General features: G+C 44.2%; 1 protein-coding gene across 1 annotated transcript; it reads left to right on the top strand.

Annotated features, from left to right (window-relative positions):
* The first annotated feature begins 13,343 nt into the window (after window positions 1-13,343).
* On the top strand, window positions 13,344-14,736 carry s100w (S100 calcium binding protein W). Its single transcript, XM_060053702.1, has 3 exons — window positions 13,344-13,482; window positions 13,811-13,959; window positions 14,157-14,736. Exons 2-3 carry the CDS (start codon window positions 13,819-13,821, stop codon window positions 14,343-14,345), a joined length of 330 nt encoding a protein of 109 aa, XP_059909685.1. The 5' UTR covers window positions 13,344-13,482; window positions 13,811-13,818; the 3' UTR covers window positions 14,346-14,736.
* Window positions 14,737-15,224: the final 488 nt, after the last annotated feature.

Raw genomic sequence — 15,224 nt, 5'->3', positions numbered from 1 at the left:
GGTTGCGGTCGTAACCTTAAGTTCAGTGAGGCCGACCGTACAATTTCTTTACGGGCTATGCCCGTAAAGAAATTCTGCATTTGTATCACGTTGGTTATTTTAATGTAGATTTTAAATGCACACTTGATTACAATTCTACTTTATGCCGGTCACCAATTTATGCATTGCACGTTCTTGTTGTGCGTGCAATACAATGTAAAGTTGTGTTGTTTGTTTTTGAGCTGGTTTGCTAAAGAGGCTTATGTAGCTAACAATAACAACGACTAGCCAATGAGAAGCGGGAAAGCCACTACGACCAAAAGGGGACGTGCCTCCGCAAATGCTGCAAGAAAGCTGGGAGATTTGCAACTTACGACTTGCACGTCGTATACCAGCGTACCATACAAAAGGAAAACACCATTATTGATTAAAAAAGGACATCAAATTTTAGACAGAGCTCCATGGTGACTATTACTTTTTTTAATACATGCCCTGCGCAACTCGCGTTGGCCCTGCAGGCGGCCAGGTACCCGCGGGCACCGTGCTGGCTGCCCCTGGTCTGGGGCATCAAATACAGGTTGTCTGCTTCCAATAGGAGGAACTGTCTAGTTGGATCGGGTAAAAGCATGTTTTTGAGAAATTCTAAATGGTGGAAAATCTAGTCAGCATAAGAAGAAACATCACATGGGACCAGGGCCCCGTTTCCCGATAACAATGGATCCACGCTCGTACGATCATTCTCACGATGGGTCTTGCGATCCATCGTAAATTTCTTTGGAGCATTTCCCGAAACTCCTCTTAACATGAACGCGCGTTCACTGCACTCACGACGTTCGTAGGATTGTAACTGTCTACTGAAACGGTTCTGAAATGGGCTCCGTAGGAGGGGGAGACGATGGAATGTCGCAGGAAAATGGGGTTAAAAAGCGTTCAAATATCTCCCCATCAAGGCCAACCGCAGGGTAGCAAAGAATAGACTGCAATAATATGAATGCTAAAGATATTAAAACACAATTGATTAGGCCTAGGCCGACATATGTATCAGTCCTAATCCTGAATGCAGTGTGCGTAAATTTTTTCACAGCATTTCATAAAAATAACAAAAATCAAAAATAGTAATGTGCTGATTTCTGAAACGTGCTTTGCGCAGCAAAGAGAGCTGACTTTATCTGATTCCGCATAAGGTTTCATTGATTGGCGCACACTCTCTAGTCGAGAATATTTGTAGACATTAAAGTGCAATGTTCCATAATTCAAACGCAGAGGCTAGGCATTGACACACGGTTATTGCTGACCCGATTAGGAGAGCTTGGTCTAGATCCTGCCCATATTGTCGGGCAGGATGAAGTAGGCTATACAGTCTTTTTACACTGCCAAGCCGGTTCGGTCGCAGCTTGGCCCGCCCGGCGATTTCACCTTCTTATCTCAAGTTTCCTGTGTTAAACCGAGGGCGTCAAATCCCCCGTTAGTCATGGTGTGGGCTTTATTGGTTCACTGGAGAAGGCGGGGCTGCGCACGGAGTCTCTGACCTCTTAAGAATAATTTGTATTATTGCATACTCCCGAATGTTTTAATTTTTTTATGAATGAAGACACCCTGCATGCAATAATGAGTTCACGTCTGAGTGTAGACTACAAACACGATTAACTATGGTCAGGGATGTTCGTTACTGTCTAGACAGGGTCCAATAAGTAGTGAACTTCATCACAGCCTCACCGAAGCGCCTACAGTGCTTAACAAAAACAAAAAACGACTGCAGAAATTCTCAGACACCCACTGTTCTCAACATGATGTATGTCTACAGTAGCCTATGTCTTCTATCATTGATCAATATGAGGACATTTTAACCACGATGGTTGAATTAATATCAGAGGGAGACATTAAGTGCAGCTCGAAAGCGACCACCCACAAAAGAGCAATGGAATAATTTGATTTTATTATATGCCTTTTGACATTGCGTTTGATCGGTACATTTCGGCTGCGCATGTATTTTTGGTATTTTTAAATGCTGCAATAAATTATGTTGTTGTTGACTTCTAACATGTCTCTATCTTTGCTGTTTAAATCTAACAGTAGTCTATCAGTAATATATCGGCGGTAACCACTGATTTTGGTTGCGAAATTGCGCCAGCTGGGCATTCCGTGGTATTGGATGTGTTTAATAAAACGCATCCAATACACGGAATGTCCGCTGGTGACGCCAATGAGGCTATAGTAGGCTAATGATGCTCTTGGCATCCTGCGAGTACCCCTGGAATCCTCGTTAGCTACGAGCGTTTTCACGACGTTCGTTACCAACGATGCTTTCGGGAAACGGTGTGAATACTGTACTATACACGTACGACGCACTTCACGATCCACTTAGGCTAACAACGCTTTCAGGAAACGGGGCCCAGGCCCAACACTAATGGCTAATTTCCACCGGAGGGTGCGGTTCGGTTCGGTTCTCCTCAGTCCGTCAGTGAGGGGATGTTATAGCCCAGCTCAGTTCCGAGGTCGCGTTTCCACGTCCATGGTTTCCACCGCCGACAGTACCCTTATGGTAGGCCGAATGTCGATCGCCGCGGCAGCTACGTAAACATCGGGACATCATTGCAGCGCGGCACAGTGTAGCCTGCTCAATAAATAAAATAAAAACAATAAAAACTGCTCCATCAAGCTTCCTCTGCACGTCTTCCTCCTCAAGAATGCAGAGGAACGTCTCCACCTCCTTGTTCGCCCAAGTTAAAACTTTGCGCGACATGCCAAGAATAATACCTCTCGGGGTACTGTTTGTTTGTTTTTATCCCCATGTCGCCCGGAGTTGACGATTCTGTCGACCAATCAACAGAGGGCTTGTGTAGCTCGAACTTGCCGGCACCCTTTCAGGCGTCTCAGTACCCCAACGGAGGAGTACTGCGGGACGAGTGCGAGACGAGTACGGCTCAGTCCGGGTCACGCCCACCTTTGGCAGTGGGAACGCAATCCGTTCTGCACCTTTGCGAACCGAACCGAACCACACCGTACCCTCCGGTGGAAACGTGCCATAAAAGAACCAGTGGACCAGAGATATAGCCTTTTCAAAAGTGCAACTTTGAGCTGTTGGTGGCACTAGAGATTTGTTCAGATTGAGGCAAATCTGAGGATTTCATCGAAAGGCATCAATGTTCATAAACATGCAAATTAACATTAAAAGCGAGGCAGAAGCTCCTCAAACAACAGCAACGGAACTAGCCATCCACATGTCAAAGAAAAATAGCGTGCTGCTAAAAATGCCTGGCCAGCCCCAGGTGCAATCACTTTAGTTAGCGATCCACCCATCCCTGCTAACACTTTAGTGTGAGAAAAACAAGACTGACTATGATGTAGTAATTGGTTCGGATATGAATGCCATGCTAGATCAAACATACATTAAGACAATAACAATGAACAAACAGTGATATATATATATAACACAATATAAACAAGCAGGGACATAAGTGAACAATTAAAAATAGGATAAAATAGAATAAATTAAAAACTAAAGTAAAAGATACTTAAAAATGTATAAGAATTTACAAATTGGTGATGGGTAAGAGTGCCAGATTCAGTGTCAGTCAGTGGGGGTGGTGGTCTTGGGACCTGTTAAGGAACCCAACTGAAGAGGAGAAGAAACTGTTCAAGTGGCGGGAGATTTTGGTCCTCATGGATCGCAAGCCTCTTGCCATAGGAGAGAGTTCCAAATAGACTGTGACCAGGATGGGACGGGTCGGCCATAATCCTGCCTGCCCGCCTCAGAGCCCTGGAGCTGTGCAGGTCCTGGAGGGATGGAAGGTTGCAGCCAATCACCTTCTCCGCAGAGCGTATGATACGCTGCAGTCTGCTCTTGTCCTTAGCCGTAGCAGCAGTGTACCAGACAGCGATGGATGAGGTGAGGATAGACTCAATGATGGCAGTGTAGAAGTGCACCAACATAATCTTTGGCAGGTTGAACTTCTTCAGCTGGCGCAGGAAGAACATCCTCTGCTGGCCTTTTTTGGTGAGGGACCTGATGTTGAGCTACCATTTTAGGTCCTGGGTGATGATGGTGCCCAGGAAGCAGCAGGACTCCACAGAGTCGACTGGGGAGCCACACAGGATGATGGGGGTGGATGGGGCTGGGTCTTCCTGTAATCCACAATAATCTCCACTGTTTTTAAAGCGTTAAACTCCAGGTTGTTCTGGCTGCACCAGGACACCAGATGGTCAATCTCCCACCTGTATGCGGACTCATCCCCGCCAGAGATGAGCCAGATGAGCGTGGTGGGGCAGCTGTTTGTGTACAGGGAGAAGAGCAGAGGGGAAAGAACACAGCCTTTGGGGGATCCGGTGCTGATGGTCTGGGATTCAGATAAATGTTTCCCCAGCTTCACACGCTGCTTCCTGTCAGACAGGAAGTCTGTGATCCACCTGCAGGTGTAATCGGGCACGTGGAGCTGGGAGAGCCTGTCCTGAAGCAGAGCTGGGAGGATAGTATTAAAGGCAGAGCTGAAGGCCACAAACAGGATTCTGGCATATGTTCCTGGGGAGTCCAGATGCTGGAGGGAGTAGTGCAGAGCCATGTTTACTGCATCGTCTACAGACCTGTTGGCTCTGTAGGCGAACTGCAGGGGGTCCAGGAGTGGGACGGTTATGGCTTTCAGGTGGGGCAGCACAAGGCGCTCAAATGACTTCATGACCACAGAGGTCAGGGCGACGGGTCTGTAGTCATTGAGTCCTGTGGTCCTTGGTTTTTTGGGGACGGGGATGATGGTGGAGGCTTTGAAGCAGGCTGGCACGTGACAGGTCTCCAGCGAGGAGTTGAAGATGTCAGTGAACACTGGAGACAGCTGGTCGGCACAGTGCTTCAGGGTGGATGGAGAGAAAGAGTCTGGGCCGGCTGCTTTGGGGGGTTCTGACTCTTAATGAGCCTTTGGACGTCCCACTCCTGCAGGAAGAGAGTCGTCACTGTGGTGGGGGAGGTGGGGGACACAGAGGTATGGAGGTGTGGAGGTCCTGTAGAGCTGGTGGTGGGGGAGTCATTGGGATGAGGCTGGAAGAAGGTGTCGTGGGGGATGGTGTCAGGTCTGTCCCTTTGTCTATCAAAGCGACAGTAGAACACATTTAGCTAATTTGCAAGGCGCAGGTTGTTGATGTAGCGAGGGGGGGTTGGTTTGTAGTTGGTGATCTGCTTGAGCCCCTTCCAAACAGATCTAGGGTCTTTGGCTGAGAACTGATGTTGGAGCTTCTCAGAGTACTGACGTTTAGCTTCACGCACCGCCTTGCTAAACGTGTACTTCAACTCTATAAACCTTTCTCTGTACCCACTCCTAAATGCCTCCTCCTTGTGCAGCCGTAGCTTCCTGAGTTTGGCTGTGAACCAGGGTTTGTCGTTGTTATAACTCACCCTGGTGCGTGATAAAATACAACAGTCCTCACAGAAGCTGATGTATGACGTCACAGCCTCTGTGTACTCGTCCAGACAGTTGGTGGCAGACCTGAACACATCCCAGTCGGTGCAGTCCAAACACGCCTGAAGGTTCTCCACCGCTTCACTGGTCCACTGCTTGGATGTCCTCACAACAGGTTTACAGAGCTTGAGTTTTTGCCTGTATATGGGGATCAGGTGGACCATGACGTGGTCAGAGAGGCCCAGTGCAGCGCGGGGGACGGCGTGATATGCACTGCTTATTGTGGTGTAGCAGTGATCCAGAATATTCTCCTCTCTGGTCGGGCATTTAATAAACTGTTTATATTTGGGGAGTTCGTGGCTGAGGTTGCCTTTGTTAAAGTCCCCAAGAATAATAACTAAGGAGTCCGGGTTTGTCTGCTCCACACTCAGGATCTGGTCGGCTAACAGGCACTGTGCCTCCTGCACGTTTACCTGCGGTGGGATGTCAGCACCAACCAGAAGGAATGATGCAAACTCACGGGGGGAGTAGAAGGGTTTCCAGTTTATGATAAAAGTTTCCAGATGAGAAGAACAGTGCTGCAGAATCACTGTCACGTCATTGCACCAGCCACTGTTAGTGAATAAACAGATACCTCCACCCTTTGATTTGCCGGAAACGTCTCAGACCGCTCTCAGCAGATGGAAGCCTGCCAGCTGCAACGCAGAGTCCGGTATCGATCCACACAGCCACGTCTCTGTGAAACACAAAACAGAAGATGAAGAAAAGTCTCTGTTTTTCCCCATCAGTAGCTGCAGTTCATCCATTTTATTTCACAGTGAGCGGACGTTGGAAAGAAATAATCCGGGTAACGGCGTACGATGTCCGCGCTGACGGAGACGCACTAGCGCTCCAGCTCGTTTCCCTCTCCTCCTGCACTTCGCTGCGTGGACAAGAATGTCCAATAATCCAATGTAAGGGAGCAGAAAAGTTGGGAATAAATCATCTGGAGTTGTTCCTCTAATGTCCAAAAGCTCTTGACTGGTGTAAGAGCACCGGGTGTTAAGAGCCGTCCGTGGCGCCATGGTTACCGTAACGCCTCGTGCCCACTGCACCGTCAGTCAACGGACGTGGGAAAGCTTGGCTGACGGATGGGGGAGTAGTCTTTGCAGAGGCATACGTCAGCCAAGCTCAAGCATACGCGATCTGATTGGATGACGGAACCGTCGCTGCCGAAAAAGTTGAACATTTTTCAACTTTCTGACGGTGGCGAACGCTCCAAACGAACGGACGGATCCACAATGCATTGCGCGTCCGTCCCCATTCAAAGTCAATGGGCAACGGACAACTGACGGAGGTAGTGGGCACGGGGCGTAACGCCTCGTGCCCACTGCACCGTCAGTCAACGGACGTGGGAAGGCGTGGCTGACGGATGGGGGAGTAGTCTTTGCAGAGGCATCCGTCAGCCAATCAAATCGCTTCGCCGGGTTCTTCCCGCTTCTTCCTGCTTGTTGCGAGGCAAGATGACCCGCTTTCCCGCTTTCCAGTATTGTCAGAGCCCGAGTCGCGTCACAGTGCTTAAATTTGCATACGCGATCTGATTGGATGACGGAACCGTCGCTGCCGAAAAAGTTGAACATTTTTCAACTTTCTGACGGTGGCGAACGCTCCAACTGAACGGACGGATCCACAATGCATTGCGCGTCCGTCCCCATTCAAAGTCAATGGGCAACGGTCAACTGACGGAGGTAGTGGGCACGGGGCGTAACCGTTAACCGTGAAGCAAGCGCTGCGGACAAGAATGACCAATAATCCAATGTAAGGGAGCAGAAAAGTTGGAAATAAATCCTCTGGAGTTGTTCCATTAATGTCTAAAGCTCATTGACTGGTGTAAGAGCACCGGGTGTTGCATAGGCCTAAAACTGAATTATCAAACAAAACAATACCAAACAATGCGCACCAAAACACAGAGGCTGCCGTCCGTGGCGCCATGGTTACCGACCATTTTATCACTGGAGCTATAAGCAGTCAATTAGATGATTACCACATATAATAATAATAATAATAATACATTTAATTTAGAGGCGCCTTTCAAGACACCCAAGGTCACCTTACAGAGCATATAGTCATCATTCAAAACTATGTAAAACAGACTAGGAATAAAAGGAAAACAGAGGTTAAACATGAAGAATAATAATAATTAATAACACTCAAAGACGCCTAAAGTAAAGGGGGGACCTCACTAACCACCACCAATATGTAGCACCCACTTGGGTGATGCACGGCAGCCAATCGGCGCCAGAACGCTCACTACACACCAGCTTGAGGTGGAGAGTTAGGGATGAGGTGGAGAGTGAGGGAAAAGAACATATTTAAACACTATCGACCATATTTAAACACTGTCGATCACATTTAAACAATATCGACCACATGTAAACACTATCGACCACATTTAAACACTATCGACCATATTTAAACACTAGGGACCACATGTAAACCCTATCGACCACATGTAAACACTATCGCCCACATTTAAACACTATCACCCACATTTAAACACTATGGACCACACGTAAACCCTATCGACCACATTTAAACACTATCGCCCACATTTAAACTATCGCCCACATTTAAACACTATGGACCACATTCAGAGGCGTCGTCAGCCCCTTTTTACTGGGGCACGTGCCCCAGTAAAAGTCTCCAGTGCCCCAGTAAAATTCCATTGATCATTATTAAATTCATCTGCAGAAGCGCCGCTCTCGCTATGGAATCGGCAGGATTCATCAAGTGCATCTCCTGCTGCCTCGGGAGTCTTCAGTCGAGCCTGCCTCTTACCAGCCAATCAAAAAACGAAAGGGGCTACATAAAAGCCAATCAGAAAATAGCACTATTGTATCTGGGTAAGATTTAACGCAACAACCAATGAAAAAAATCAGTTATTTACGGATTCGTCCACGTGACTCTTCTGAAAGTGTGTAAAGTATGACCAAGTGTTTCTTTCTGTTCAATAGTCTAGATAGAACTTTATCAATCCCCTGTAGGAGAAATTTGTTAATAAAACAATGATGGTAAAAAAAATAAGGAATCTCCCGCTTCCGGCTTCCATGAAAGAGAACCATACAAATTCACACAATAGCGTTGATGCAAATCTAGCATTAAAGGTTAATTTAAGGAAGTTCTCTCCAGTCACGCTGAAACTAGTTTGCTAGTAGTAGCGCTTTAATTTGCAGTGTAAGAGAATTCTGGGAAATCTGAATGCTGACAAAATTCTCAGAATTCTGACACTGCAATTTATTTGCACGCTACGACTAGTGAACTACTTTAAAAAAAAAAATCGACACTGCGACCAGGCGACAAATGACTGGTGAGAACCTTCTTAAATGAACCTTTAATGCTGGATTTAATTATCAGAATTCGGATTTTATCCAAGTATTCTGACTTTATTATCAGAATGCTGAATTTTATCTCACAATTCAGAGTTTATTAGCCTATTCGATTTCTGAATTAAAATTCTTGTGATGAATAATCTACATTTGTACAGTCGATGTGCAGCACTTTAATTCCCGTCAACTATGTTTTCTAACACCAGCATTTCCACAAATATGCTCATGTTCGTGACTGCTATACAAAACCATTTATAGTGCATCTATTTTTCTGCTGGGTAGTGATAGTCGCCCTAAATGCAGCTTTAATTTGGGCTCTGATTCTGAATAAATGCCGCTGCTGAACTGTGTGAATAAATAAAGGGAACTGAAATCTAAAGAAGACACGTGGTTTTGATGTACCGTGAATTCCAGCTGAAAGTGGAACATTGCTGCCATCAGGGGAAATTAATGTAACCTAGGCATATTGTAAGTAGCTTTCAATTCCTTGTTTTTTTGTTGATCATGTTTCGTTGGAAACCACGGGAGCTGGAAAAAGCCCAGAGTAACTCATCTCCTTTTTTAACGTTACAACAAATTCAAAACTTGTTTGACACAAACAATGACAACTTGATTGCTGTTAAAGAATGTTGCCCACATAATTAGCACCAGTTTTCAATACTGAGCGTCTGTAGCCTGTAGTTTTATAGCACACACACACACACACACACACACACACACACACACACACACACACACACACACACACACACACACACACACACACACACACACACACACACACACACACACACACACACACACACACACACGCACCTTGCGTGCACGCACACACGCGGAAAATGAATAATGAATGAAAAATTGTCTGTCTTCAAAACTTGAGGAAGTTTTAGACAAAAACTTCCTTAACACAAAAACTTTTTTTAACATACTGGATCCAACAATGATCCCAACATTGACACAGATAATTCAGATCATTGCACTCACAATTCCTGTGAACAGTTGTAGTTGTGAGCGATCTTTCAGTGTGTCGAGAAGGCTCCACACCTGACTTAGGTCAACCATGGGGCAAGGAAGGCTTCACCAACTTTCTCTTTTGTCCATTGAAAAGGAGCAACTATGCAAAGTGAGTCAAAGCCACGTTATTGACCGCTTTGCCACCATGAAGGCGCGGCGATACAGCTTAATAGTGAAAAAATAATCATTTAAAAAGGCTCTATGCAGTAGTGTATGGCCTTATTTAGTTTAATTTAAGAGCTTTGATGGTTCTATAACATTTTCCAGGTTGATTGGTGGCAATGAGCCAACCTCACCTTAAGTCAGAAATTCTATTAGTTTTAAACCTTGTTTCTTGCCTTTTTAGTACATGTCGTTCTGGCAAAATTATGCTGTTTCCACACAGCTTCTAAATAAATATAGATGTGTAGACTTCTCCTGATAAAGAGGTGAAGGTCATAAAGAGACTTTTTGTTTATTTGTCAGTTACCTTATTTGTAAATCTTTGAGATGTGTATGTGTTTAAATAAATATAATTGTACGGTACTCATGAATCCATCTTTGCGTCTTTACCTTTACCAGTGCTTTAATATAGCCTACAGTATGACAGTGACAACAATTTTGAAGCTCGTACATACCCTTCTGTATCCATACATTTCATATTGTGCACACGTAAAAAAAAATTTTTTGGCAGTTGGGGGCCTGTGCCCCAGTAAAACTCTAGGTCTAGCAACGCCCCTGACCACATTTAAACACTATGGACCACATGTAAACCCTATCGACCACATGTAAACCCTATCGACCATATATAAACACTATCGACCACATTTAAACATGTAAACCCTATCGACCACAATTAAACACTATCGACCACATTTAAACATGTAAACCCTATCGACCACATTTAAACACTTACCACAACTCACCAATAACAATAAAATCTACCCAGCACCATCCTTCATTTGCTAATTCCCCTGATGTATAGAACTATCTTTCATAAATATCTATCTTCTAAATATCTTTGAACAGTTTAGTTATGTCTCTAGTTATAAAATAAACTTGACTAAGTCCTTTATATTACCTTGAATCCCTATAAGTAAAGACAAATGTGCAAATTGTAATATCCTAGAAATCTCTTACTTTGAATACTTAGGAATAAAGGTATTTGCATATTGAACAAAAAACATCTTTAAGAACTACAGTAGTATACCCTTAACATGATCATACGTGATTTAGAAAGATGGCATATAGCTTTTTTGTTACTAAATGGAGGTCTGATTGTCAGATATGCATGTTGAACGGGTAGGGTGAAGGTCTTGGAAGAACTGCACTTCACAATCTTGCAAGCGAGCTGCTGGGTGAGGCGCCACTCGAGGGAGCTTTGTGAGACACTTCTTGTAGGGCTGGAGCCCCTAAACTAAGAATGGTATATGTCCTTTGAGAACCTCCTTGATATAAAAGAGACTCCAGCTCTGTAACTCACTTGTTGACCCCTAAGTGATCTACTCATGGCTTAATTTCCTTTAGGGCTTCGGCCTCTTAATTGATCATTGTAGCATATTTTAAAGCCCTCTTTCATATATATGACACCACTGGGGCATGGCAACAATTCTCCATCTCCATAAGGGGGGAGGCGGGGGATGCTTGTGGACAGTAGGTGTACACCATACATCAATAGGAAGCTTGCAACAAGCATTTCACTCAACAACAGAAATAGGCAATACACAATCAGGATGCCGATGATCTCTCCCACATGATAAATTAATGAGTCAATTAAAGATCCCATGGCATGAAAGTTTCACTTTCTGAGGTTTTCTCACATTAATATGAGTTCCTCTAGCCTACCTATGCCCCCCCCCCCCAGTAGCTAGAAATTTCGTTGGGTGTAAATCGAGCACTAGGCATTCTGCCGTCGTGCCAGTCGTTTGAGATTCATAATATCGTCTGGAGGCTCACACAGCTTTGGGCCGTGATAATATATATAATATGATATAGATATCTATGCATGATATGATATTATTTAGATATTGAGCTCCAGGACTCCCGCTGGAGCACCCGGAGTGTTCTAGAATATTTACAGAACACGGCCAAAGGCTGTGTGCGCCGCGCCATTGCGATACATCCACTGTAAACAGAGCGCATGGTAGCATGGCTGCAAACTGCTCAGGGCCAAACCCCTACCCTCCTCCTTGATCCGCCTCTCTCCTCCTCATTTGCATTAAAGCTACAGACACCGAAACGGCGCGTTTAGGGAAAGGTCAATGTGCGACTGGCTCGTAGTGGCTGTAATTCTGCCCCACGGCTGAATTTCGGGAACGTCTTCAAATACTGTGTTAGGGGCCCACTAATGCCTATATCAAAGCATCCATAAAGTAGCATGCCATGGGACCTTTAATGTGTTAAATAAACTTGCCTTGTTAAATCAATAAGCTTGGTGTTTTGGTAGGTTGTGTCACTACCAAATCTGTTCTCACCAACACATCTCTCCGAGTAACGTAACTGGCCCTAAGACATTGATTTGAAAAAAAACGAGTCATGTTGAAAAGTAATTTATAAATTAAAATTGAACTGGACTACTATTATGGACTACTAAAAGCCATGCGTACTTACCATGTTTCATCAAATATAAACATGGACAACCGGTGACCAATAACTAAATTACCATGGTTGGAAATTAAATTAAAAAAGGAAAATAGGCTCAGAGTCAAAATAGCCAAATTAAATGGTTGACACAATTAATCACAATTAGTATGATTGTTTGTTTTCGTGAACGATGGAGTTGCGTCGCTTCAAATGTTACTGCCGAAAGGAATTGTCTACGTTATTATCTCCTTTTCTTTCGTAAAGGATGGGCCAGTGTACCCAGAGACAGCATTTATTGCACTGAATACAACACTTGATCCGTGCACCTCCCACACCGCCAGCCACTCCCCTGCAATGAGAACCCGATCGCAACGGAAGGCAAATAACAAAGACTAAATGGGTCTTGGTGGGGGAGGGGAGGGGAGGGTAGAGGGGTAGCTATGGAAAAAAACCAGTGTATGTTTATGTGATATAAAGGCTGGAGGATCAGTGTGGTTTGCTTGCCGGAATCATGGGTGTGTTTAAACATAGAAATAACCCAGGTATGTCTATGTTAGAGGCTGCATCCTTGTCTGAAACATGTTTCTCCACAAAGGTTGACACAAAATGCTTTTTCACCTAGACTTACTCTGCAGTACGCAGGAGTTATCCCCTCTGCAGTGAAATTACTGGTTGCACTAACTGAGGGAATGAGCCTTTGACTCCCACCCTGTACTGTGGGCTTGAATGGAACTTTCAATACCCGATGTTTCCACTAAGTTTTTTCCACATTAAACCAAACTGAAGAGGTGGGGTTTTGTAGTTTTGTAATTTTATGTAGTTTATTAGTTGATTAAGTCCAAGCCTTGCTATTACTATTATTTCCTCTAACTGCAGTTGTATACTTATAAATACTCTCATTCAGAATGCCCTGGGCAGGGGTTTCTTCACACACAAACACAACAGTCAGACAAGACCCGGCTGGCTGGTTTGGGTGGAGCCTGTGGGGACATTTCCATGACATGACTCACGATTGGTGAGAATCTATGTTGACATATATTTGTGTCTGTGTGCAAGTGGGAGTGTGTGCGCCTGCCTTTAAGAAGAGGCTTTTCCCATCAGGTTCACACCAGTCCAGGACCTCAACGCTAGAAGGTCTCTCTCTTCTTGCTTGGTTGATCCTTAACTCAGCGGTAAGTAGAACATGAGAAGGCAGATTCCATAAATATAACTTGACAAGAGGTGGAAGTATAGACTCATTAATTCTAAATGGAAAGAATAACATTGTTAAACATTGAATCTGTCAGCTGTTCAGTGAGTGCCGTAGATTGTTTTGCTTGATACATTTGCAAATAAATCGAACAATACTGTATGTCAGTTTTTACGCTTTTAAACTTTATCCACTGGGTGTAGATTGAGATCATTTTCTTACGTGTCATAACATTGCTTTTGCTTTGAATGAACCAAACGGCACTTGCATGCAGAAATGACAATGCTCATCCTTGGTTTCCTCTCCTCCAGCTGCAGCCATGTCTCACCTAGAGCAGCTGATCGTCTCCATGGTGGACGTGTTTGAGGAGTATGCCGGACAGGAGGGCAAGAAAAACCAGATTAGTATGGATGAGCTCAAGACTCTGATCGATAACGAAGTGTCCAAGCCTGAGTTCCAGGTAAGAGGCTACAAACACCCACTCAAGCAGAAGACACAGCCACAATACTGCAAATACACTCACAATATTAACAGGAGCATTCAGAACTTTTCATTCAGTTAATGCGGTGACACATATGTATTTGTACGTAAATAATTTGTGTGTATTGATGGATGGAGGCAAATATTAAATGGTAAATCCTGCTACGTGTTCTTCAGAAAAAGATCCATGCAGAGGATGTGACCAAGGCCATGGATTTTCTGGACAAGAACCATGATGGAGTGGTGAACTTCAATGAGTTCTCTAGGTGTGTGGCCACCCTGGCCAGGGGATACTACAAGCAGAAGCAAGGCAAGGGAGGCAAGAAGGGCAAAGGCAGAGAAGAGGACGAACAGGAGGACCAATAGGAACACTCCTCAACTGACCTGCACATGCATTCCAGAAGACATATTCAGTATATTATTCATAATGCTAGTATCTGGGTGACTATTTTCTGTCTTGGAAAGACGCGAGAAAATGTAGAGCAAGCTAATAGTTGAAGATTTCTTTAACCCTGCGGACATTAGTCCTTTGCACACCTCTCTAAGCTACTAACAGAATGTTTTTGTTTACCAATGTGCAGAAGGTTATATGAAGTATAATAGAATACCTTGTACTATATTGGTCTTTGATTTGAAATGTGAGACAATATAAGGACCAAATAAGAATAACAATCAATAGAATAATCTAGTTTGGGGTGGGGGGCATTTAAAAGCATTAAATGAAACCAGAATCAAGTCATTAAACATTAATCGATCACTCAGGTATCTGGTATGCACATCACTGTTAATAGCTTCTCAACGGCGTCTTGCCTAAACAAAAGGTTACTGACTAATTAAAGGTTCTCCCTCTCTGGTGGAAAGCTTTGCACACATCATACCCGTATCAGATTATTTCCTTTGTTATTTGCCTCTTCCTAGTTAAAAGTCTTGAACAAGTTACAGAATTTTAACTAGTCTTCCCTAGTTGGACCAGGGAGGAGCTTTTAACTCTCCTGAGTTAAAAGAATTTAACCTAGTCTTTATAACCTAGTAAAAAATGTTTAACTAGGGAGCTAGTCTGAATTGCCTATGTTATGGTACAATGGAATATTTAAATTGGACTTTTATTGGACTTAGTTGCATATTCCCTTGATAAGATTACAATCTTTCAGATAGTTGAACCTGCCTCTGTAACAGGCTCAGAGACAAGTCACAACATGTAGGCCTGTGTTAAAGAAAATAGGTAAAAAGTATGTTAATGTTCTA

Source organism: Gadus macrocephalus, chromosome 6, assembly GCF_031168955.1.
Source record: "Gadus macrocephalus chromosome 6, ASM3116895v1".
Taxonomy (NCBI): domain Eukaryota; kingdom Metazoa; phylum Chordata; class Actinopteri; order Gadiformes; family Gadidae; genus Gadus; species Gadus macrocephalus.
The sequence above is the reverse complement of the archived record's forward strand: the minus strand, read 5'-3'. Positions and strand labels throughout refer to the sequence as shown.